The sequence below is a fragment of the Mesoplodon mirus genome (assembly GCF_964341445.2).
Source record: "Mesoplodon mirus genome assembly, chromosome: 18".
In the NCBI taxonomy this organism is placed as follows: Eukaryota; Metazoa; Chordata; class Mammalia; order Artiodactyla; family Ziphiidae; genus Mesoplodon; species Mesoplodon mirus.
The window spans coordinates 67,786,718-67,813,634 of record NC_138994.1 but is presented as its reverse complement, the minus strand read 5'-3'; the positions used below and the strand labels follow the sequence as shown (position 1 = coordinate 67,813,634).

General features: G+C 39.5%; 1 protein-coding gene across 1 annotated transcript in view; it reads right to left on the bottom strand.

Moving 5' to 3' along the window:
* The window catches only part of CA10 (carbonic anhydrase 10), a 525,448-nt gene that overhangs the window by 93,928 nt on the left and 404,603 nt on the right, over window positions 1–26,917 (bottom strand). Inside the window, exon 4 of the mRNA XM_082604264.1 lies at window positions 19,196–19,381. Coding sequence (XP_082460390.1) covers window positions 19,196–19,381 — 186 coding nt within the window. The remainder of the gene's footprint in view (window positions 1–19,195; window positions 19,382–26,917) is intronic.

The following is a 26,917-nucleotide window of genomic DNA, read 5'->3' as shown; positions in this document are numbered from 1 at the left end:
TTGTCTCTAGGTATTTTTTGATTTCCTCTTTGATTTCTTCAGTGATCTTTAGGTTATTTAGCAAGATATTGTTTGGCTTCCATGTGTTTGTGTTTTTTACTTCTTTTTCCCTGTAATTCATTTCTAATCTCATAGTGTTGTGGTCAGAAAATGTGCTTGATATGATTTCAATTTTCTTAAGTTTACTGAGGCTTGATTTGTGACCCAAGATGTGACCTATCCTGGATAATGTTCCATGTGCACTTGAGAAGAAAGTGCAACTTGCTGTTTTTGGATGGAATGTCTTATTAATATCAATAAAATCTATGTGGTCTATTGTATCATTTAAAGCTTCTGTTTCTTAGTTATTTTCATTTCTGATGATCCGTACATTGGTGTAAGTGAGGAGTTAAAGTCCCCCAATATTATTGTGTTACTGTCGATTTCCTCTTTTATAGCTATTAGCAGTTGCCTTATGTATTGAGGTGCTCCTATGTTGGGTGCCTATATAGTTATAATTGTTATATCTTCTTCTTGGAATGAGCCCTTGGTCACTACATAGTGTCCTTCCTTGTCTGTTGTAACATTCTTTATTTTAAAGTGTATTTTATCTGATATGAGTATTGCTACTCCAACTTTCTTTTGATTTCCATTTGCATGGGATATCTTTTTCCATCCCCTCACTTTTAGTCCGTATGTGACCCTAGGTCTGAAGTGGGTCTCTTATAGACAGCATATAGATGGGTCTTTTTTTGGTATCCATTCAGGATGCCTGTGTCTTTTGGTTGGAGCATTTAAACCATTCAACTCTAAGGTAATTATCGATATGTATGTTCCTATTACCATTTTCTTAATTGTTTTGGGTTTGTTTTTGTAGGTCCTTTTCTTCTCTTGTGTTTCCTACTTAGAGAAGTTCCTTTAGCATTTGGTGTAGAGCTGGTTTGGGGATGCTGAATTCTCTTAGCTACTGCTTGTCTGTAATACTTTTGATTTCTCCATTGAATCTGAATGAGATGCTTGCTGGGTAGAGTAATCTTGGTTGGAGGTTTTTCCCTTTAATCACGTTAAGTACATCATGCCACTCCCTTCCTGCTTGTAGACTTTCTGCTGAGAAATCAGCTGTTAACCCTCTGGGAGTTCCCTTGTATATTATTTGTCATTTTTCCCTTGTTGCTTTCAATAATTTCTCTTTCTCTTTAATATTTGCCAATTTGATTATTATGTGTCTCGGTGTGTTTCTCCTTGGGATTATCCTGTATGGGACTCTCTGTGCTTCCTGGACTTGGATGGCTACTTCCTTTCCCATGGTAGGGAAGTTTTTGACTATAATCTCTTCAAATATTTTCTCGGGTCCTTTCTCTCTCTCTTCTCCTTCTGGTACCCCAATAATGATAATGTTGTTGTGTTTAATGTTATCCCATAGTCTCTTAGGCTGCCTTTATTTCTTTTCATTCTTTTTTCTTTATTCTCTTCCACAGCAGTGAATTCCACCATTCTGTCTTCCAGGTCACTTATCTGTTCTTTTGCCTCAGTTATTCTGCTATTGATTCCTTCTAGTGTAGTTTTCATTTCAGTTATTGTATTGTTCATCTCTGTTTGTTTCTTCTTTAATCTTCTAGGTCTTTTTTAAACATTTCTTTCATCTTCTTGATCTTTGCCTCTGTTATTTTTCCGAGGTCCTGGATCATCTTCACTCTCATTTTTCTGAATTCTTTGTCAGGAAGGTTGCCTATCTCCACTTCATTTAGTTGTTTTTCTGGGGTTTTATCTTGTTCCTTCATCTGGTACATAGGCTTCTGCCTTTTCATCTTGTCTATCTTTCTGTGAATGTGGTTTTTGTTCCACAGGCTGCAGGATTGTAGTTCTTCTTGCTTCTGCTGTTTGCCCTCTGGTGGATAAGGCTATCTAAGAGGCTTGTGCAAGTTTCCTGATGGGAGTGACTGGTGGTTGGTATAGCCGGCTCTTGCTCTGGTGAGCAAAGCTCATTAAAACTTTAGTCTGCTTGACTGCTGATGGATGGGTCTGGGTTCCCTCCATGTTGGTTGTTTGGCCTGAAGTGACCCAACACTAGAGCTTACCTGGGCTCTTTGTTGGGCCTAATGGCTGACTCTGGGAGGGCTCACGCCAAGGAGTACTTCAGAGAACTTCTGCGGCCAGTGTCCTTGTCCTCATGGTGAAACACAGCCACCCACCGCCACTGTAGGAGACCCTCCAACACTAGCAGGTAGGTCTGGTTCAGTCTAGTATGGGGTCATTGCTCCCTCCCCTGGGTTCCAGTGTGCACACTACGTTGTGTGTGCCCTCCAAGGGTGGAGTATCTGTTTCCCTCAGTCCTGTCAGAGTCCTGCAATCAAATCCCACTTGACTTCAAAGTCTGATTCTCTAGGAATTCCTCCTCCCATTGCCGGACACCCAGGTTGGGAAGCCTGAGGTGGGGCTCAGAACCTTCAATCCAGTGGGTGGATTTCTGTGATATAAGTGTTCTCCAGTTTGTGAGTCACCCGCCCAGCAGTTATGGGATTTTATTTTATTGTTATTGTGCCCCTCCTACCATCTCATTGTGGCCTCTCCTTTGTCTTTGGATGTGGGGTATCTTTTTTGGTGAGTTCCAGTGTCTTCCTGTAGATGATTGTTCAGCAGTTATTTGTGATTCTGGTGTTCTTGCAAGAGGGAGTCGGAAGTTCAATATTTCAAGCATCATAACAAGTAAAGTTGACATACCCAAGTAAGCAGAACAATCTGAGCTTTAATTCTTGGTGTTACATCAAATTACTTAATTTCCCAAGCTCTTGCCTTAAAGGATGTATGATGATGGCTATTTTTAAAGTGTATACTTAATCTTTGGGAGAACCTCTCATATATAACATGAAGTTTTTTTTTTATTATTACAGAACAATGTTTCTGACTCTCTAGACAGCACAATGACCCCCTCAATCAATGTTTATATGTGATGATAAAATTCTGCAGTAAGATTTTACTTCCATTGGCCTTTTGGTACTAGAAGGGCCCTGACAAAGCAAATACTTTCATTTTCTGGATGAAGGAAAGGAGATTCAGAGAGGTTAGTTGCTTGCCTAACTAAGGTCATCTAGACAGAGGCTGACCATATGACTGATTCACTGTGCAAATTGGAACACTTTCGAGAGTAAAAGGAGGTGCTGTTGGAGGACAAACTGGTGTCAGCCTGGACTGTCCCAGACAAACCAGGGCATGTGATCATCCTGTCTAGACACCTCAAAGCTTTGCCTGAAACTCACAGGGAATGAGAAAATGTGCCACCTGCTCATACCCTTTGCAAGAATAAGTTATAATCTGGGAATGAGAAAGGTACTACTAGGAGGCCAGGATGGAGGAGTGTACTTCCTTGTATGTGTTCAATCTGATTAGTTTTTCCCAGAATACTAAGCTGGTGTTAGTAGGGGCTTGATTAGTCTGTAGAGGGCCTTTGTGAGTATTAGAAAAAAGGTGCAAATCTGCCGAGGACAAACACACTATCTAGGGGATGGTGCCTTTTGCAAAGATATAGGGAGTTATAACACTCCAGTGTATGTTAATATTCCAGAGAATATTAACATTGACAAGAAATTGGCAATCAGAAAGGCCCTCAGACCCCTCTTCTTAGAGTAAGGGATTTGGAACCAACTCACAATGGCTGATGGAATTTTCAGGAATTTTACCTCCCACACAGATGCCACTCTGGATTTTTGTTAGATATGGATGGAGGATGGGAAACAACTCTATAGCATGAGCATTGCTGTTAGTCTCATTAACAAAGAAAGTGAGACACAAGGAGGTTGAATAACTTTTCCAAGGTCACAGCTGATAAGTGACAGAGCCAGGATTAAAACACAGGGATGAACAATGGCAGCAGTCTTAACCTCTGCAGTTAACTGCTGCTCATGTAAGTAGGTCACGTCTCCTCACCTGGGGCAGGGAAACCCATCAGCCCTAGAGAGGCAGATGCAACAGGGGGGAAATGTATCCTCCACAGAGGACCTTATGGAAACAATAGCTGTTCTGGGGTGGCCATGTGGGTCCACCACAATGAGTCTTTCCTGAAGCAGAGAACTATTTGCTTTGAAAACAAAATGGTATAGGGACACTGAGTCCTGATGAAGGAGTCTGGTCCCTGGGCCTCTCCCTTCTGGCTGGAAAAGTGTTGGGGTTTTTTTTTGTAAAAAAATTATTTTATTTTATTTATTTTTGGCTGCATTGGGTCGTCATTGCTGCATGAGGGCTTTCTCTATTTGCAGTGAGTGAGGGCTACTCTTCATTGCAGTGCACAGGCTTCTCATTGCAGTGGCTTCTCTTGTTGTGGAGCATGGGATCTAGGTGTGCGGACTTCAGTAGTTGTAGCACTCGATCTCAGTAGTTGTGGCTCATGGTCTCTAGAGTGCAGGATCAGTAGTTGTGGTGCATGGGCTCTTAGTTGCTTTGCTGCATGTGGGATCTTCCCAGAACAGGATTTGAACCCATGTCACCTGCGTTGGCAGGCAGATTCTTTTTTCTTTTTTTTTTTTAACATCTTTATTGGAGTATATTACTTTACAGTGGTGTGTTAGTTTCTGCTTTATAAAAAAGTGAATCAGTTATACATATACATATGTCCCCATATCTCTTCCCTCTTGCGTCTTGCTCCCTCCCATGCCTCTAGGTGGTCACAAAGCACCGAGCTGATCTCCCTGTGCTATGCGGCTGATTCCCACTAGCTATCTATTTTATGTTTGGTAGTGTATATATGTCCATGTCACTTTCCACTTTGTCCCAGCTTACCCTGCCCCCTCCCCGTATCCTCAAGTCCCTTCTCTAGTAGGCCTGCATCTTTATTCCCGTCTTGCCCCTAGGTTCTTCATGACTTTTTTTCTTTTTCTTTTTTTTTTTAGATTCCATATATATACGTTAGCATATGGTATTTGTTTTTTTTTCCTTCTGACTTACTTCATTCTGTATGACAGACTCTAGATCCATCCATCTCACTACAAATAACTCAATTTCATTTCTTTTTATGGCTAAGTAATATTCCACTGTATATATGTCCCACGTCTTCTTTATCCATTCATCTGTTGACGGACACTTAAGTTGCTTCCATGTCCTGGCTATTGTAAATAGAGCTGCAATGAACATTTTGGTACATGAATCTTTTTGAATTTTGGTTTTCTCAGGGTATATACCCAGTAGTGGGATTGCTGGGTTGTATGGTAGTTTGATTTTTACTTTTTCAAGGAACCGCCATACTGTTCTCCCTCGTGGCTATATCAATTTACATTCCTACCAACAGTACAAGAGGGTTCCCTTTTCTCCACAACCTCTCCAGGATTTATTGTTTGTAGATTTTTAAATGATGGCCATTCTTACTGGTGTGAGATGATATCTCATTGTAGTTTTGATTTGCATTTCTCTAATGACTAAGGATGTTGAGCATTCTTTCATATTTTTGTTGACAATCTGTATATCTTCTTGTAGAAATGTCTATTTAGGACTTCTGCCTATTTTTTGATTGGGTTCTTTGTTGTTTTGATATTGAGCTTGTAATATTGAAGATTAATCCTTTACCAGTTGCTTCATTAGCAAATATTTTCTCCCATTCTGAGGGTTGTCTTTTCATCTTGCTTATTGTTTCCTCTGCTGTGCAAGAGCTTTTAAGTTTCATTAGGTCCCATTTGTTTATTTCTGTTTTTATTTGCATTTCTCTAGGAGGTGGGTCAAAAAAGATCTTGCTGTGATTTATGTCATGGAGTGTTCTGCCTATGTGTTCCTCTAAGAGTTTGATAGTGTCTGGCCTTATATTTAGGTCTTTAATCCATTTTGAGTTTATATTTGTGTATGGTGTTAGGGAGTGTTCTAATTCCATTCTTTAACATGTAGTTGTCCAGTTTTCCCAGCACGACTTATTGAAGAGACTGTCTTTCCTCCACTGTATATTCTTGCCTCCTTTATCAAAGATAAGGTGACCATATGTGCGTGAGTTTTTGTCTGGGCTTTCTATCCTGTTCCATTGATCTATATTTCTGTTTTTGTGCCACTACCATACTGTCTTGATTACTGTCACTTTGTAGTATAGTCTGAAGTCAGGGAACCTGATTCCTCCAGCTCCGTTTTTCTTTCTCAAGATTGCTTTGGCTATTCAGAATCCTTTGTGTTTCCATACAAATTGTGAAATTGCTTGTTCTAGTTCTGTGAAAAATGCCATTGGTGGTTTGATAGGGATTGCATTGAATCTGTAGATTGCTTTGGGTAGTATAGTTTCACAATGCTGATTCTTCCAATCCAACAATATGGTATATCACTTCATCTGTTTGTATCATCTGTAATTTCATTCATCAGTGTCTTATAGTTTTCTGCATACAGGTCTTTTGTCTCCTTAGGTAGGTTTATTCCTAGTTATTTTATTATTTTTGTTGCATTGGTTAATGAGAGTGTTTTCTTAATTTCTCTTTCAGAGTTTTCATCATTAGCATATAGGAATGCAAGATATTTCTGTGCATTAATTTCATATCCTGCTACTTTACCAAATTCACTGATTAGCTCTAGTAGTTTTCTGGTAGCATCTTTAGGATTCGCTATGTAGAGTGTCAGGTCATCTGCAAACAGTGACAGCTTTACTTCTTCTTTTCCGATTTGGATTCCTTTTATTTCTTTTTCTTCTCTGATTGCTGTGGCTAAAACTTCCAAATCTATGTTGAATAATAGTGCTGAGAGTGGGCAACCTTGTCTTCCTCCTGATCTTAGTGGAAATGGTTTCAGTTTTTCACCATTGAGGACTATTTTGGCTGTGGTTTTTCATATATGACCTTTATTATGTTGAGGAAAATTCCCTCTATGCCTACTGTCTGGAGGGTTTTTATCATAAATGGGTGTTGAATTTTGTCAAAAGCTTTTTCTGTATCTATTGAGATGATCATATGTTTTTTATTTTCCACTCTTTAATATGGTGTATCACGTTGATTGATTTGCATATATTGAAGAATCCTTGCATTCCTGGAATAAACCCCACTTGATCATGGTGTATGATCCTTTTAACGTGCTGTTGGATTCTGTTTGCTAGTATTTTGTTGAGGATATTTACATCTATGTTCATCAGTGATATTGGCCTGTAGTTTTCTTTCTTTGTGGCATCCTTGCCTGGTTTTGGTATCAAGGTGATGGTGGCCTCGTAGAATGAGTTTCAGAGTGTTCCTCCCTTCGCTATGTTTTGGAAGAGTTTGAGAAGGATAAGTGTTAGCTCGTCTCTAAATGTTTGATAGAATTCATCTGTGAACGGCAGGCACATTCTTAACCACTGCGTCACCAGTGAAATGCCTGGCAAAGTGATTTAAAACCTCCTGACTAAGCTTATTTTGTCAAATAGTTCCTGTCAGATTCACTTTCAAGGCTCAATCCAGAAATTGTTAGTTCAGCATATTGATCCAAAGCAAGAAAATGTATTCACTCAAGCTACCTCTGAGACTAAGGAGTATGGTTCCTCATGTTTTGCAGAGGGAAACAGATGTGTTTATATACAAACACATCCACAGATATACAATCTCTTGCTTATCATATTTCAAAGAAGTGAGAGAAAAAATGTAACTGTGCATCTGTATGAAACTTCCTGGTTCCTGTCCACCTGAGAGGGGAAGGTGAATAAAGCTACAGTTCTCAGCAAGCCACGACATGATGCTGTGTCATATTTTGTGCCACTTGGAGAAATAGGCTCCTGTCTCACTTTACACTCAGAAAAAGTTCAGGCTATTCTTCAGGCTGATGTAGAACTGGGAGGGGCTAAAAGATCATTTCAGGTAACAGAGAGGACACTTATGATAAAAGAGAACAGCATGATCAAGAAGCTACTTAGGGGCATAACTAGAGAAGTTACTTGACTTGTTTAAGGTCATTCAGTGCATAGCTGCAGTAAGAGACCTGGGTTCAAATCCTAGCTCTTCCCCATATCAACCAAGTGATTGAAGGCAAGTTCTTTGACCTTTCCTACTTTCCTTTCCTCTTTGTAAAATGGTGCTAATGAGTGCTACCTCACAAGAAACTTGTGACAATTGGGTGCAATAAGGCACTGAGCACAATGCCTGGAACATAGTACATGCTCAGTAAATGAAAGCTGATGGTAGTAATAACATTAGTACATTGTATCTTTATGTTTTATCTGCAAGTATTTTGGACTAGATGAGCTCTAAGGGTTAAGCTGGCTAATAACTGACTTGTACAGCACAACTGCTGTACAAGTCAGTTTTATACTACAAAAGCACTATCTCAGAAGAGCTTTTTTTTTTTTCCACTGCACATCGCTCTATAGTGTGTATAGAACTGGCATTATTACCTCATATAACAGCTTAAAAGGTTAAAGAATGCTAAGTGACTTGCCCATTTCTGCCCTTACTGAGATCACGCAGCTAGTAATTGACAGAACAGGATCTTGAAGTCAGATTTGCTAAGTCAAAATATTGCCCTCTGTCTGGTGACCTTAGTGTCCATCTCCTAGGTCAATGTCCTTTCCCATGATGTGTTTGTCTCTGCTTCCCTGCAGCCCTCTTCCAAGCCAAGGCAATTACTGCTCTTGGAGACGGCTTCTAACAAGCTGATCCAATGAATTATCATGAGAGCAATCTTAGTCTTGCCCTTTTACTGCTGATATAGGGATAGATTTAGAGAGGCTGACTCTGGCTGGTATTTGGGAATGGATAATTACCTTCACTTACTATATCCTAGGCTGCTTTGACTAAATATTAACTGCCCAGAATTCTGCCCTTTCCAAACAATTCTGAGCATGAGCATGCCACAGGCAACTAAGTGGCATAATTCATTTGAGGTGACCATAAATCTAAGATTTCCACTAGAAATGATGCAAAGAATTAATGGAACATGAAATCAAGTAAATGGAATTGAGTACAGTAATTAGTTCATATTTTAATCCTCAGGTCTGTTTATTATCCATTAACTGGTAAGCAATTAAGTTGTCACCATTGAAATGATTAGCTTTGTCTCAGCAAAAGTTTATCGATATGTCAGCACAAATGAATCTGGTGGTTTTAAACGGCTTTATTTTGAATTGCATAGCAGCATATCCATGGAGTGGCTAGACATCTAATGATTTAATTTTGCAATATTGTTATCTAGATTGCTTATATTTAATATTGCTGAGCTGTTCTGGATGGTTATTGGGAAGAGTTTGTGAGAGGACGGATTCAAACTGTAGAAAAGTATGGCTTATATCCTTGGGTTCTTAATGCAATAGTATGATTGCATTTTCCTATTGAGACCAAATGAAGGACGTTTAAGGCATTTCACTTTCTATTTTGGTCTTCCAAACTTTAATTTCCATACTTCTTGGAATTAGGCACTATAAAGGTTGTCACATCAGTGGTGTTTTTGTTGGACACTCAAGATTGCTCATGCTTGTGAAATAATCTGTCAATGTCTTTGCCTTTTTGAGGCTGATTGTATAAATGCACTTGTGATGGGGTTCTGCTCACTAAGGCAGGAAACCTGAATATCAGACTACACCTGCTCTACTGGGCAACAAAAACCAGATGACCTAAAATCATCTTTTGAGTGTTGGGATTTGATATAAGTACAATTTTTATTTAGAAAATTTTAAATCCCAAAGTAAGAGTCAGGAAACTTGGGTTCTGGTCCTAATTCTGCCACTGAATCTCGGTGACTCCGGAAAGGTCTCTTGCCCTTCCTGGCTCTAATTTTCCCTTTGTATGTAAGTGGGTGGGAAGAAATTACCTCAGTGGGGCCTCTAACACTGATACTTTAGATGGAGGCTTTGCATAAACTTCTTTCTAATAGTAGGTCTGTATCTTGAAGTGGAGATGTGATCTTTGGAGGAAACTCTACAAAGTTTTTTTTTAATTAAGTTTTTTTTAAAGATCGTATTTTATTATGTATTTCTTTATTATATTTATTTTTGGCTGTGTCTGGTCTTAGTTGCGGCACATGGGATCTTCACTGAGGCATGCGGGATCTTTTGATGTGGTGCGGGCTCCTCGTTGCGGTGTGTGGGCTTCTCTCTAGTTGTGGCCTGCGGGCTCCAGGGTGCGTGGGCTCTGTAATTGTTTCACATGGGTTTCAGAGCATGTGGGCTCTGTAGTTCGCAGCATGCAGGCTCTCTAGTTGAGGACCACAAGCCAGTAGTTGTGGTGAGCAAGCTTATTTCCCCGGCGGCATGTGGGATCTTAGTTCCCTGACCAGGGATTGAACCCACATCCCCTGCATTATAAAGCATATTCTTTACCACTGGACCACCAGTGAAGTCCCGGAAACTCTAGAAATTTTAATGAACACTGACGTGGTCAGATTAGTAGTGAAAATGTCATTTTCTACTTTACATTTTCTTTTCCAATTGACTTTATTCCTGTAGCTTTGGAAATGGATAAAAAATGTACCGCTAATCATTTCAACGGCACCAGCTTAACTGTTCACCAGTTTCTGGTTCACAGAAGTCTTAGAAGCAGTATCCATCCTCTAACTGCAGTGTCACTGGTTACTAAATAAAAGAAGATCCCATTCAACACTTGTAGAGTCATAACAGTGATGATCTCTATGATGATAGTTAGGTTCTACTGAACCCTGATCAAGTCCCAGTTAATGACTGTCTTTAATATTGTCTTTGTAATATAACACTTCCTTCCCTGCTTTAGACGGACACCAAGGGGGGAGATAAAAATAAAGTAAAGGAAGATAGTGGCTGTCATAATGCCACCTTGGCAGGACCAGACCAGAGTTATGATACAGGTTGGGATGGAATCAATGGGATAATGAGCTGATCTCAACAATTTGTCTTCAAATGCAATGACTTCTCTCTTAGGCAGCCCCAAAGTGTGCATCTAAAATGGCAATCCAGGAAGCTGCTGACTGGATTGGGCTGTCCTTTCCCAGAAGTAATTATAAAAATGTCCAAAGGGAAAAGTGCCTATCCTTAGATCAGAGTCATCATCTGCTTGCTGGTATCATCATAATCTGCTCTACCACTAGGCTTCTGACCACTGTTTGCTTTACTTCTTAAAGGTCAGTTTGTTCACTCTGGTTGGGACGGGTTCCTGGGATCCAGAGCTTTGGCTTCTAGTATTGGCAAAGACAAGTTCCCTGATCTGAGCCTGGAGTAATTCCAGGGCTGAAATGAAGAATCTAAATGAATTTTTCTAGCACACCAGTTATCAATTGTTCCATTACTCCTCCCAGGTACACTGAAAATTCACTTACCTTATATTTGTAAATAATTTGACATTAACACTTAGAACTTCTGTTAATAATGCCATTGACTTTATTAGGTTTGTCATTATGACAAAAGAATATAGTTTATGATATACTGGGCATAATTTAGACTCTCTGAAAGCTACAGTCTTTTAAATGATATTCATTTACTCATTCAGTCTACCAAGTGCCTATCACATGTATGTGATACTAAAAAGCACAACCAAATCTGTGGCTGCAGGGAGTTAACAGTCTGTTTGGGAAGATGGGATCTTCCACTATATTGAAGGCTCCTTAAAGGCAGGCCCTGCAGCCTACAGGTCTTCAAATTCCCCCACTGGACTAGGGCCCAGAGTAGGTGAACAATGATTATTGTGGGGTTTATGGATAAACATTAGCCTATGGTAAGCAATGTTATGTATCAGAAGACCTGAATTAAATCCAGCCTCAATCACTTATTGTCAGGATGGCCTTGGGCCTTAGTTTCCCCTTGTATAAAGGGGATATTAAGGGTAACCTCACTGAGTTAGTGTTTAGTGATTAAATCAGAGAATTTATGTCAATGTTCTTTGGAATTCATTCAGAGTAAAAGCCAAAGTCCATACAAAATCCATGCAAAGAGGTAAAGATCTGCAGCAGCTCCCGGCTCTACTCTTCTCTCTCTGACCTCTCACACTTGATCACTTACACGTGAGCTCCTGGTCTTCCTAGAACACTCAAACTTTCTCCCACTTCAAAGCTATGGAATTGGTTGTTGCCTCTGCCTAGAATGTCCTTTCCCTAGACATCCCCATGGCAACCTCACAAATGTCATGCTCTCAACAAGGTCTACACTGACCACCCTATTTACACTTGTAACTCACTACCTCCACTCCTCATCCTCTTATCTCCCTTACTCTGATGTATTTCTTTTCCCATAGCATTTATCATATTCTAATTTACCATAGAAATTTACTCATTTATTATGTTTATTATTTATTATTTGTCTACCCCCACTAGACTTAATTACCTTACAGGCAGGATTTTTACCAATTTAATTCACTGTAGCACATGGTAGGCTCTCAATTAATATTTGTTAACTAAATGAATGAATGAAAGTAAATCACAAAGCATGTAAACAGTGACTGGGTATTAGCAGTGAAATTCCGTAGCCACCTATGGGTGTGACTGAATAAGTTCTGGATTGCACTGCACAGTAATTGATTTGAGTCTGTGCCTTGTCCCTCCAATGGATATAAAATTCCTCCAAGGTGACACTTAATTGTTCAATCCCTTTCTGTTCTTTACCACGTTTAGAATAGGGCTAGGTCAGTACCTCGTCTCAAAGCATACATCTTTCTCAGAGAAAGCCCAGAACTTCTCTTAGTGGTTACTGTGAACTAAGTCACTCTTCCTTTCTTCCAGTTTCTAATGGAATTTGATGCTTTGGACAGCCTTTATTAAAACACTTCAATTTATATGAGGCTATATATAACAATCCCTATATAGTCAATGAATGCTACACACCTAAAATTCCAGGGAAAAAAGCCTATAAAGTTCCAATTCCTAAAACACCAATAGTAGATTAAGTTATTTATTCAGTGATTGAATGATTAATTCCACAAACATCAATTAAGAAGCACCTACTGTATGTTAGGCACTGTGCTAGGTGCATGATGTACAAAGATAATAGCAAAAAGTCTCTGTCCTTGAGGGGATTACCAAGATTATTTATTCCTTAATTCAGCAAACATTTATTGACTCTGCTGTCATGTGCCAATGTACAAGGTTCTGGGAATACAGTAATGATCAAGATAAAATTCCTATCAACAAGAAATGTGTGGGGCTTCCCTGGTGGCGCAGCGGTTGGGAGTCTGCCTGCTAATGCAGGGGACACGGGTTCGAACCCTGGTCTGGGAAGATCCCACATGCTGCAGAGAAACTAGGCCCGTGAGCCACAACTACTGAGCCTGTGCATCTGGAGCCTGTGCTCTGCAACAAGAGAGGCCGCGATAGTGAGAAGCCCGCGCACAGCGATGAAGAGTGGCCCCTGCTCGCCACAACTAGAGAAAGCCCTCACACAGAAACGAAGACTCAACACAGCAAAAATAAATTAATTAATTAATAAACTCCTATCCCCGACACCTTCTTTAAAAAAAAAAAAAAAAAAAAAAAACAAGAAATGTGGTTCCAGAAGTGAGAATAAACAGTTATATAATCCATAGCGATGGGTAATTTAATCGATTGGGGTCAGCAAAATTTTTCCCTAAAAGGCCAGGTAGTAAATATTTTGTCTTTTTCAAGCCACATGTGGTCTCTGTTGCATATTCTTCTCTTTAAAAAACAATCCTTTAAAAATGTAAATCATCCTTAGCTCCTTGGCTGAATTTGGCCTACAGTCTACAGTTTGTGGACTCCTGTAGTAGATGAATATAAAGGATTCTCTGGAAGTCAAAAGGAGGCAGCAACAGTTTACTGGCTGGGAGGAGGGAAGGCGATGTCAAAGCAAAACCATGTGGGCAGTGCTGGATATAGGGGGAAGAATGCGGAGCTAGTAATCAGGGTAGAGGGAACAGCTTTCCCATGGCACTCAAGTAGCTCTTCTATGTGTATTACTCGTGTATCTGTTATTTTTGAATATCCCAATTCTCATTCCCCCTCAAATCCCCAATTGTGCCAACGGAGCATCTCTACCAAGAGGTCCCAGCCTCCTGCAAGGTGCTAATTAGATTTCTGGAGTACCTCCCCCCCAAAACCATTCAGTGCCTCATGGGGCCCTGGTTCTCAGTCATATGTTCCTCAGCACTTTCATACCCTTGCACACTTCAGGACAATTTGGTGTTAGTTGCTTATTCCTACAAATTTGTGTTACTTTGGTGAAACCAGTCTCTCAGAGATGCAAATAACTGATTCCTTGAAGAGGACAAGGCCTGCAGTTTCTGTTGTTTAGTCTCAGTTGTTTGCGCTGAGATAATTGTTTTCTCTATTCTGATTCAGAGCCACTAAAAATACATATATTCTACATGGAACTTTTATTTCCCCCTTTAATTAAACAAATCTTATCTACATAGCAACAGCTATGGACTTTTTCCTCCCTCAAATGTGTTTGAACAGAATCAAGATTCAAGAGGCTGAGACTTGAAAGGTTGATGTATTTCTACCCAACCTTCATAGGGAGCAGCAACTGTGTCAGGTCACACAGCTGTTCATCCATCTTCTCCTTAATACAATCCAGAGAGTTATTTCATAGTTCCCTTTCCAGAACAATCCTCAAGTATAACCCATATTATGTTGTATTATAAACATATGTAAGCCTCAATAGACTCTATGCTTCTCTGGGCAGGAGCTGGGTTTTGAGCTCATCACAGAGCAGAAGCACACTAGCCATGTGAAGAGTGGGTAAAATAAACAGGAGGATCTGGCCACAGGTACTCCGTGAAGTAGCTGGTGCAATTCTCAGTGTACCCCTTTAACCCTTTGAAGTGAAGAACTTAAGGAAGGTTTTCAAAATGAATATTTCCAATTTCCCCAAATAAGAAAGATTCGTCTTATCTAGACTCACTACTGCAACTTAATCCACGGGCATGATTCTTTTCAAATATTATCTTTTTCCTGGTTAATATATTTTTTCTTTTCATTAATACCCTACTTCGTATTGGACATTAATCAAACCACTCAGACACGATTAGCAAGCTAAATGTCTTACTTATTAAAAACAGTTAATTTTCCCATCTTAAAAAAATCGAGACGTTTGAATCTCTGAATATGCTCATTTATCACCAATCCCCGACAATGCATCCAGGAGTTCTTGTGTAGGACATGAATAATTTTTATAAAAACACAGATGCTCACTGTGTCATACATCCACACAGCTTTATAAAACAAAGCAAATGATGACCATCAATTACAATAACCTCACTAGACAAGACTGCAATTAATCTACTGCTCTTCAGATAACGACTGCTGCACTGCGCCAAGGAAAATGCCTGGCATTAACTGGCTTATCGTGATCAGCAATGATAGATGGGGCAGATGGCAATGTGATTATTCATTGTCAACACAATAAACAAATGCTTTGCTGCCGAAGTGTTTACCTAGGTCCTCTCAGAGGATAGCTCAAAATAGAGAACAAAGACAGCTCTGAAAATAGCTCAAAATAAAAATAAAGTTAATCTATTGATGAAATATACTTACTTAACTGGGGCTAACCCTCAGTAGAATCCAACTGGAAAACATTTTCCCTAAGGAGATCATGCGTTGGGTAGAGTTTTGGCATTAGAAGGTACAGTAAAGTCCATAGCTCACTTGCTTGTTAGGATGAGTCACTTTTATGAAGCCCTCAAATTCCATTCCATGCTTAATAATTCCAGTGATGAGAATTCATTGTTTTCAGAGGCAGATTCATTCCATAGATAGACAGCTCTCATTGTTAGAACATATATTTAGCTGACTGCCATCTCTCTGGAATTTTGGACAATTGACCCTAGGTTTTCCCCTCATCCCACATAGAAAATGTTAAACTCTTCTTGCTCACTAAAGCCCTTTATTTATTTTTATTAATTAACTAATTATTTTAAAACCTCTTTATTGGAGTATAATTCCTTTACAATGTTGTGTTAGTTTCTGCTATATAATAAAGTGAATCAGCTATATGTATACATATAGCCCCATATCCTCTCCCTCTTGCATCTCCCTCCCACCCTCCCTATCCTGCCCCTCTGGGTGGTCACAGAGCACCACCAAGCTGATCTCCCAGGGCTAAATGTAAGCATACCTTGTTTTGTTGCAGTTTCTTGTACTGTGCAGATACTGTGTTCTTTACAAATTAAAGGTTTGCAGCCATCCTGCACTGAGCAAGTCTGTTAGTGACATTTTTCCAATAGCATTTGCTCGCCTGTGTCTCTGTGTCATATTTTGGTAATTCTCACAATATTTCAAATTTTTTCATTATTATTATATTTGTTAAGGTGATCTGTGATCAGTTCTTTGATGTTACTACTGTGACTCACTGAAGACTCAGATGATGGTTAGCATTTTTAGCAATAAAGTATTTTTAAGTTAAGGTATGCACAATGTTTTTTTAGACATAGTGTTATTGCACACTTACTGTAGTATAGTGTAAACATAACTTTGATATGCACTGGGAAATAAAATTCACGTGACTTGCTTTATTGTGATATTCACTTTATTGCAGTGGTCTGGAACCTGCAATATCTTTGAGGTATCTCAAGATTCAATGCCTATCCAACTCTTTCCACATGACATATTTTGGTGTTTTCAACATTCTGGTTTTTTGCACTTAACCCACACCAGTTTTTAGACCACTCATACTCAGGGGCTCGGAAAGAAATGTGATATATCTGATGTGGTGTACTCAGAGCAAAGTGTAACTATTTGTGCTGAGGCTAAATGTCAGTCTTGCCTTGGAGCAGGGGATGTGTGTGTGGCTGCTCTGCTTGGGAAGCTGTTCTCCAAACACCATTAGTCTAGATAGCACCCCAGCTTTGCCATGTCCAAGGGGCAATTATTTTGGGTGCGCCTTTTAAAATTTTTGTGCAGGATGGCTTTGTTGATTAAGTCCTCCTTCTTTAGAAAACTGGGATAATTCAGGCAGAACCTGAGTGGAAATTGACCCAGTGGTCACTAACCAAATTCTCTCGAAAAAATTTTTACAAATACACATTCCTGGACCCCTTCTCTGGAGACTAATTCAGCTGCTTCCAGAGAAGGATTCAAATGTAAATATTTTGGCAATTTTCCCCAGTTAATTCTAATTCGCAACTCTGTTTAAATGCTTTTTTCATTGAGAACACTTAATAAGGTACTACTGAGGGAGTGCTTCACAAACCTAATATTCATACTCTCCTGGGAGCTTTAAAAATGCAGGTTCTTTGGAGCAGCTGATACCTGTGGTCTGGGGTAGGTCTAGGAAAATTAATACATCAAGATCAAATTGTTATATGTTTCCCTTAAGGGTTTTGGAAACCCTCATTTACTCCAAAATTGTAGTTTATATACAAGTTACAAAACACCCTTATTGCATATTGAAGAAACAAGCAATTTTAAGAAATTCTACAATGTAAATGTTTTAGCCTGGTAACCATCTATATTTTTTCACTCATTCATTTAATAAATTCATTCAAAAATTCATTTTTATTCTGAGACAATATTGTGATAGGCACTGGAATTTAATAGTTCAGTAGGGGAGAAAAACAAAGAAATAACAGCAAATAAACGTCAGTCAACAAAGAAAATGCATACAAATCTTAAAATAACGTATTTAAAAAGGAAGAGTTTATCTAATTTTAAATAGTCTCTAATTCAGACTGGCAGTCCCCCAGTCATTCTCACTTCATGAGTTTTTGCCCTGCTTTCATCATATTCCTTGCTATATGTTAGTTCAGGATCTGTAACTCTTCAGAATTTCCCATTACATTCTCATGTCCCTTTGGCAGACATCCCTAATCATTCCTAGCTTTTTTTCCCTACAGATTCAGGAAGGAAATTCATATGCCTGCTTAACCCGGTCCTCTATGCAGCCATTACTACTAGACCACAGATTAAATCCACGTGCAGCTTCCCCCATGCACAGTGCCTTGACACACCTTGGTGACTTTGCTGTTCCTCATTTCCTGGTTTATCTTTGTTGTCTATCAACTATTGAGTACTTCTAGTGATCCTTACATCTTTAATCCCACTTAATTTTCAAAACAACCTGGAGAGGTATATAAACTCAGCCTTAGAAGGATCAAGTAACCATCTCAAGGTCACACAGTTACTGTGTATCACAGCAGGAGGTACAAACTCAGGTTCTTTGATGCCAAAGCTGATGTTCTTAAACTTGTTCTTCATTGCTTCTCTTCTCAGCTCAGTTCAAAGGGCACCTCCTCTGTGAAACTTCTCCTGCACGCTTCAAGGAAAATTTGTCACTTCTTCCTTAGAGTTGGCCAAGGCTTTTGTACATCTCCCTTACAGCATGGCATTATACTTTAATGATCTGAATATAGCATTATTTGAGCTCCTCTGTGGTAGGAACTATGTCTTTATATATATATATAATCCATATCCCTGGTAACTAGCACAGTGACTAGGTAGGTTCTCAGTTGATGCATTTTGACTGACCATTAAAATCTGGCCACTGGACTCATTCAGCTATGGGTCTCTTTCTCAGTGTGTGGGCTTACTATATTAAAAACAATACCAGGTTTAAACAAGATCTTGATTAAAGATATTAAAAAGACGAAGCCAATAGTGAGATACATACTTCTGTTATTTGAAAGCCTTCTTGACATCAGTTATTGAGGACTCTTAAACAGAAACCTAGTTACAAGATATTTAGCATATAAGGACACCTGACCTTTAGTTGATAATCACCCTTAAGTGTAAGGGATGTAAAAAAGGTCAAATTAACTACACTCTGCTTATCAAGTGTCATATGTCATAGCACACATGATATTTGTTTAAATTGTAGCTCTTGTCCTATAACTGAAGGTGTGGTTTGGCTCACTGATGTGGCCTGAGTTCTGTCTGGGTTGATGGTAGACAAAGTGACACTCACCATTAATGGCGGCACATTCTGCAGAAACTCAGACTATTTAGTTCCCTGACATTTATTTTGCTATATGTAATAGTTTTGTGCAAATAAGACTCATTCTGCCAGAAAGGAGAATTATGGAATCTATGCAAACATATATGACATATAGGGGGCTGATTGCACAGATAGGTGTAAATGAAGATATACATGTAAGGTGAGGATTTAGGGTAGAAATAATGATCTGGCGATATCTTAGGGCATTAGTCACAAGAGAGCTGCACCAGTGTCTCAGGAGGAAATATCATGTTTCACTGTGGTCTTCCCTGGAAAACACTGGAAGCTCATTATAAACTTCTATGTCAACTTGCAAAAGACAGAGGGAGAAAGGAGGCACAGACCTTCTTATTTCATAGATACAAGAGCAGTCTTTCCATCTGTCATCACACCTTGGATATAAATAAGCACCAAATCTTATTAATTGGCACTTACCCATAGTACTTCAATAACCTCACATACCTCCCCAGAGAAGGCTTGTCCGTTGAGGAGGTGCTCTGACCCTTGGCTATCCTCACTCCCAAAGTGTAGCCGGACCTCCTCCAGCCGGTGGCTGTATGTCATAGGCCCTCCTGATACGTTGACCAAGTGCTCCTTGTCCAGGCGCAGGGACACATGTCTTCCAGTGTTGTACATGGTCCCACTGACCTGCAAGGCAATGAGCAACAGGTCAAACAAGGCTCTCCTCCTTCCATTTCTCACAATTTCTCACTCAGCCCAGCATGGTGCTTAGACCAATGCCTTTTGCTTCCTTTTGATAGGAAGACACTAGGCTAATTCCACATGTGGAGTAGGGAGTGGCAGCCTCCCCAGAGAGCATTTCTGCCCTACCTGGCATCTATGGTACTTTCTGTGAGTCATAAGCCACATTATCATTTAGGAATCTGAGGTAGGAACTCAAAGGAAACCTCATCATCTGTGACTAATATTTTGGATGTTGAACTTATAAAGAATTAACTTGTCTTCTTACCATAAATATTTGGAATGTAAAGATGCTGCAAAAGTTAAAATCTCAGGTGTGAGAAATTGGAGAAAACAGTAGTAAGGATGAGATGCTACAAAGGCCAAAAGGGAGCCAAGTAAGCTAAAATGAGTGAGTAGGAGCAAACTTTAGGGGGAGACTGAGGCTTAGGCTTGTAGCTCAAGCATTCAGTATGGTGTGTCTTGGTTTAGGTCCTTCTCTCACCCCTGCAACCAGACACTGCAAAGAGTCAGAACTCTGATACTTTCTTGCAGTTTGTGGCCTCAGTGTTAAGCTAAAGAGATTCATATAAGCTTCCCATTTCACAGACTTCCTATTCCATCTTGCTTCAGCCCCTGCAAGCTGAACCTTACTGCTTGGGGTTTCTTTCCCTCCTTTTCTCTTGAACTTGATGCTCAGCTTCATTTTGTTGACTATGACCTTAGCACTTCTCAACACTTGATTCTAGAACACTGATTCTTACCTGTGAGTCTATTGCTTTAGTCTTCTGGGTTGACTTAGCTCTAGGAGCAGATTGAAAACTTAAGGGAGACTTTGAGTGGGTCTGGATGGAATGCTTCTGGGCTATGGGTTGCTGAGTTACTTGGATTTTCTACCTGCTTACTCTGACTCATTTGGGCCCAGCCCTAGGCATTCTTTAAGGCAGCGGTCCCCAAAATGTTGGCACCAGGGACCGGTTTCATGGAAGACAATTTTTCACACGGACTGGTGGGAGGGGTGGCGCTGAATGTTTCAGGATGATTCAAGTGCATTACATTTATCGTGCAGTTTATTTTTATTATTATTACATTGTAACATATAATGAAATAATTATACAACTAACCATAATGCAGAATCAGTGGGAGTCCTGAGCCTGTTTTCACTTACCACTCACAGATAGGGTTTTGATATGAGTCTGCAAGCAATTGATTTATTATGGTCTCTGTGCAGCCAAACCTCTCTACTAATGATAATCTGTATTTGCAACCACTCCCCAGAGCTAGCATCACTGCCTCAGCTCCACCTCAGATCATCAGGCATTAGATTCTCATAAGGAGTGCACAACCTAGATTCCTCACATGTGCAGTTCACAGTAGGGTTTGCACTCCTATGAGAATCTAATGTAGTGCTGTTCTGACAGGAGGCAGAGCTCAGGCAGTAATGTGAGTGATGCGGAGCAGCTGTAAATACAGATGGAGCTTTGCTCACTTGCCTGCCACTCACCTCCAGCTCTGCAGCCTGGTTCCTAACAGGACACAGACTGGTACCGGTCCATGGCCCAGCGGTTGGGGACCCCTGCTTTAAGGGATTCATGTAACTTCTGACAACTTCATTAGATATGGTTTTCATATATTTGCTCTATAGCGTTAACCTTACCTGCCCCTCCACCTTTCTGGCACTAGTCCTGTGAATGATCAGTTAGTTTAGTTCTGTAGATTTCTCACTGTGACAGAGACAGCATTGCTTACCAATATACTCCACTGACTCACTATAGCACCACCTTGTTCTAAGGTGGAGCCCATGTGCTGACGTTGGCCATGGTCTGTGAGGGGACATGACAAATGTTGTTTACAGGCTGAAACAGTGAAAAGCTTATGTAAGATTATCCAGTCTCTTTCTTCCTCTGCTTCATCAATCAAGGGGCAATGTGGAAATTTGTAAATGTGGTATAGCTACAAGATGGAGCCTGTGTCAGCCTGAGTCGCTGGCAGATTATGTACAGATTGCAAAAATGGCTAGAATTCTTCCACTCCTTGTAACTACACTACTTACAATGTGACCTTATAGCTGTTCCCATCAAGATAGGGTCATCTGTTTCTCCACCCCTGGAACCTGGACTGGCCTTGTCACTTGCTTTGGCCAATAGCACGTAGTGGATACAACATGCTTATTCTGAGTGTAGGCCTCTAGAGGCCTTCCACGTGCCCTTACTCCATTTTGGAAACTCGAGACCACCATGCAAACAAGCCTGGGCTAGCTTGCTGGAGGATGATCCAGAGTGAGGAGAACCATCCCAGGAGAAGCCATCCTAGGCTGGCCATTCCATGACTGATCCACCAGTTGACTGTCTTAGTCTGGCCTGGACCAGAAGAATTTCCCACAGACCATAGATTCCCATATACTGGGGAGCTAAAAATTTGGTTGTTTTCAGTCCTTAAGCTTTGAAATAATTTGTTATAGAGCAAAAAATCACTGTTATACACTAAGTCAATCATCTTCTATGTCATGTGACTCTGGAACTATCAACAGAAATTCTGGACAGTCTTTGTTGAGTAGCTGAACTAGAAAGTCACTTGGAGCTCAGACAGTCAGTCTGCTAATCAGCTGGAAAGTCATACCAGAACGAGAGAAGAAAGCAGCAGATATGCCAAAAGTGACAGAGGAAACCATGTAGAGAGAGAATTGGAGAGAATATCTACTTCACCTTCAGAAACACTTTGTACCCCTTTGTTCCAGTTCCTTCATGAGACCTGGGCTGTACTTTCTCTGATACTTTACATCTTACAATGGGATTTATTTTTTCTTAAGTTATCTATTCCTTGCAACCAAATGATCCCTATCAAAGACTCTATGCCTGTTCTCCAGTCTCAAATATATATATATTTAGTCAGTATGACATAATGAGAGTTTGTCTTCTTTTCTTGTCCCAATTTATGACTTTCTTTGCAGTAAAATGATAGAGATAGATTTGTGTTTGACACTGCATTCATCTTTAAGCAAAATTTATTTTTTCTACTTATTAAGATAATATACAGGTATTATACATGGGTAGGAAGACCCAGAACAGCTCAATGAAATAAAAATCAGCCACAATTCTACAGTAAACCAATAATCACCACTAATATTTTGGTATATAACTTTTCACACTCATAACCATTTATATCTATATTTTAATGAGATCATTTTTTATGTGTGATAATAAATGCTTTTCACATACAAGGGTATATGATTTATATATATATATAAATATATTATTATATATAATAATTTAATATTTCTATATAAATTTATATATTTAATATATTATACACAACATATGTATAATATATTTAATATATTTGTTACATAATTATATATTAATATATATATATAAATATATATAATTTTTAGTCACATGAATATTTCTAGGTTATTGACTGTTCTTTTGTAATATCACTTTGAAATAGTTTCATAATATTCCACTGTAAACATATATGACTTATTATTGAATCTTTACAGCCCTTTCACTTTTTCACTATTGTTAAAAAATATTGCAATGTGATATAGAGAGCAAACTAGTGGTTAACAGTGGAGAGAGGGAAGGAGGGAGGAGCAATTTAGGAGTAGTAGAAATAAAGGGTTAACATGGGATTATATGAAATCATCTTTGTGAAACTTTTGAAAATTGTAAAGCACTACACAATTTAAAGAATATTTCACTCAATAAAAAAAATACTGCAATGAACATCCTATGGATAAACATTTTTACTAGTGCAGATATTTCATTAGGTAAACTCTGGGTCAGATGGTGTACACATTATTATAGTGCTTATTATCTATTGCCAAATCCATTTGCTGTGGAGTGTAGATCCCACAGAGCAGGGCTGGATCTCAAGTTCTCTTCAAATTGCATTAATTCAACAGGCAACATCCATGGGCCCCTATAGTATGCAAGGCTGCATAACAGGAGCTGCTTCAAATTGTTATAGGATATGTGCTCTGTTCCAATGAGCAAGTATATCAGGCTTCCCCACACTCCTAAAAATCCTCTCAATGTGTCTGTCTAATGTTCCTAAGAAAATTGTTGCCCACTGAAGCAAGGCAGGGACCATGTCCTATGCTTGTCTGCATTTTCCCAGTAATTAACACAATGGCACACAGTAGAGAGAAGAATAAAGGACTCTTGAGTCAAAAAATTCCCAATCTGCCTCTTGGTGACCTTGAGTAGTTCAGTTAATTACTTGAAGCCTCAGTTTTCTTAACTGTAAAATACAGATAAGACAATTTCCCCTATGAAAATGAGGGATAAAAAACTATAAGGTTTATAGAGAATGAATACGAGAATGATAGAAATAAATCACTCCTTATCAGTAATTACTTATTGATTCCACTTATATGAAATCCTAGAGTAGTCAACATTATAAAGATAGAAAGTAGAATGGTAGTTGCCAGGGGTGGGGTGCAGAGAGGAATGGGAGTTATTTTTTAATGGGCATAGAGTTACAGTTTTGCAAGATGAAAAAAAATCTGGAGATGGACGGTGGTTGTACTTAATACTGCTAAAATGTATAAGTAAAAATGGTTAAGATGTGTATTTTACACACATAAAAATTGGAAAAAATTCCCTCATGAGTTTGTTGTGAGAATTAATACATTTAATGGTCAAACATTTTCATTCTTTTCCTTCATTTACTTTTGACGATGGGTGCCTAGCTGACCTTGCAGGACCTGTGTTGATCTTACCCACTTCCCATAGCCCAGTGGAATATAGTGTTGCTTTCTAAAAGTCACAATGAAGAACTTTTACTGACTTCTGCATTGTGACAATTCACTTGTCTCTCATTTTGGATTTTAAAGCTTGGTGGCTTGGGAAGCCACCAAGATCATTTTGAAGGCCATGAAGCAAACAGAAACCCAGGGTAACCAGGAATAAACCAGTGTGCCTTCTAGTTCTTCCACTCCATACTTCCATACTCCTTCTACTCCCATGGCTCTATCTTCATTCATTCATCTGACTGTGTGCTAGGAGCTGAGGATAGTGTGGTGAGTAAAACCAGGCATGGTCCCTTCCCTCATGGAGCTTACAATCTCCATTATGAAGACAACAGAGTGGGAGAAAGAAGTTATGGGGAATCCATCTGAAATTATACCATTTGCGTATGTGTTCTCACAATTAGAGGCAAAACACCTATTCCTCCACCCTTTCCTCAGACATTGAAATAACATTAATTTATATTAATCAAAAAAAAAAAAGAACTGGGGCTTCTCTGGTGGTGCAGTGGTTGGGAGTCTGCCTGCTGATGTGGGGGACGCGGGTTCGTGCCCCAGTCTGGGAGGATACCACATGCCATGGAGCGGCTGGGCCCGTGAGCCATGGCCGCTGGGCTGGTGCGTCCGGAGCCTGTGCTCCGCAACAGGAGAGGCCACAGCAGTGAGAGGCCCGTGTACAGCAAAATAAAAAATTAAAAAAAGCTGTGTAACCAGGGTATGGTTTGTTTCACTTTAATTTTTTAAAAAAGGCTCGACAATATTATGTATGATATCTGATGGTACACCTGCACTGAAGTAATTAACACTGAAGCAGTGTCATTTTACCTGTAATGCTAATTACAGTGTTTCCAATGAACTACTTTGGTGTACAGCATGTTGGAAAAAGTTGTATTATGTAGACCAGGAAACAGAACTGAATGGAGACGATGAAGCTGCAGGGGATATCCAGGTTGCCTATAGCTGCCTCACACTTCTCCTCTTTGTTTTATTTTAATTCACTACAAAATGAGATGAGAGATACGATGTTCATGTAAGTGAGAGAAGTAAGAGTGGTTTGTGAATGTTCAGTGACTTGTTTAGAATCATACAGCTAGCAGTGGTAGCAAACCCAGGTCTCCTGATACCAAGTCTAATGATTTTTTCCCCCCAACGAAAAATAATTTTCTTCATTGGTTTTTATTTATTTTAACATCTTTATTGGTGTATAACTGTTTTACAATGGTGTGTTAGTTTCTGTTTCATAACAAAGTGAATCAGCTATACATATACATATATCCTAATTTTTCCTCCCACTTGCTTCTCCCTCCCACCCTACATATCCCACCCCTCTGGGTGGTCACAAAGCACCACCGAGCTGATCTCCCTGTGCTATGTGGCTGTTTCCCACTAGCTACCTATTTTACATTTGGTAGTATATATAAGTCCATGCCACTCTCTCACTTCATCCCAGATTACCCATCTCCCTCCCTGTGACTTCAAGTCCATTCTCTACAACTGTATATTTATTCCTGTCCTGCCCCTAGGCTCTTCATAAACTTTTGCTTTTTCTTTTTTAGATTCCATATATATGTGTTAGCATACGGTATATGTTTTTCTCTTACTGACTTACTTCACTCTGTATGACAGATTCTAGGTCCATCCACCTCACTACAAATAACTCAATTTCATTTATTTTTATGGCTAAATAATATTCCATTGTATATATGTGACACATCTTCTTTATCCATTCATCTGTCGATGGACATTTAGGTTGTTTCCATGTCCTGGCTATTGTAAATAGAGATGCAAAGAACATTGTGCTACATGACTCTTTTTGAATTATGGTTTTCTCAAGGTATATGCCCAGTAGTGGGATTGCTGGGTCATATGGTAGTTTTATTTTTAGTTTCTTAAGGAACTATCATACTGTTCTCCATAGTGGCAGCACCAATTTACATTCCCACCAACAGTGCAAGAATATTCCCTTTTCTCCACACCCTCTGAAGCAATTATAGTCTGTAGAATTTTTTTTTTTTTTTTTTTTTTGCGGTATGCGGGCCTCTCACTGCTGTGGCCTCTCCTGTTGCGGAGCACAGGCTCCGGACGCGCAGGCCCAGCGGCCATGGCTCACGGGCCCAGCCGCTCCGCGGCATATGGGATCCTCCCAGACCGGGGCACGAACCCGTATCCCCTGCATCGGCAGGCGGACTCTCAACCACTGCGCCACCAGGGAGGCCCTGTCTGTAGAATTTTTGATGATGGCCATTCTGACAGGTGAGAGGTGATACCTCAATGTAGTTTTCATTTGCATTTCTCAAATGATTAGTGATGTTGAGCAATCTTTCACGTGTTTGTTGGCAATCTATATATCTTCTTTAGAGAAATGTCTGTTTAGGTCTGCTGCCCATTTTTCGATTTTTTTTTTTTTTTTTCTGATATTGAGTTGCATGCACTGCTTGTAAATTTTGGAGATTAATCATTTGTTCGTTGCTTCATTGCAAATATTTTCTCCCATTCTGAGGGTTGTCTTTTCATCTTGTTTACGGTTTCCTTTGCTGTGCAAAAGCTTTTAATTTTCATTAGGTCCCATTTGTTTATTTTTGTTTTTATTTCCATTTCTCTAGGAGGTGGGTCAAAAAGGATCTTGCTGTGATTTATGTCATAGAGAGTTCTGCCTCTGTTTTCCTCTAAGAGTTTGATAGGGTCTGGCCTTATAATCAGGTCTTTAATGCATTTTGAGTTTATTTTTGTGTATGGTGTTAGGGAATGTTCTA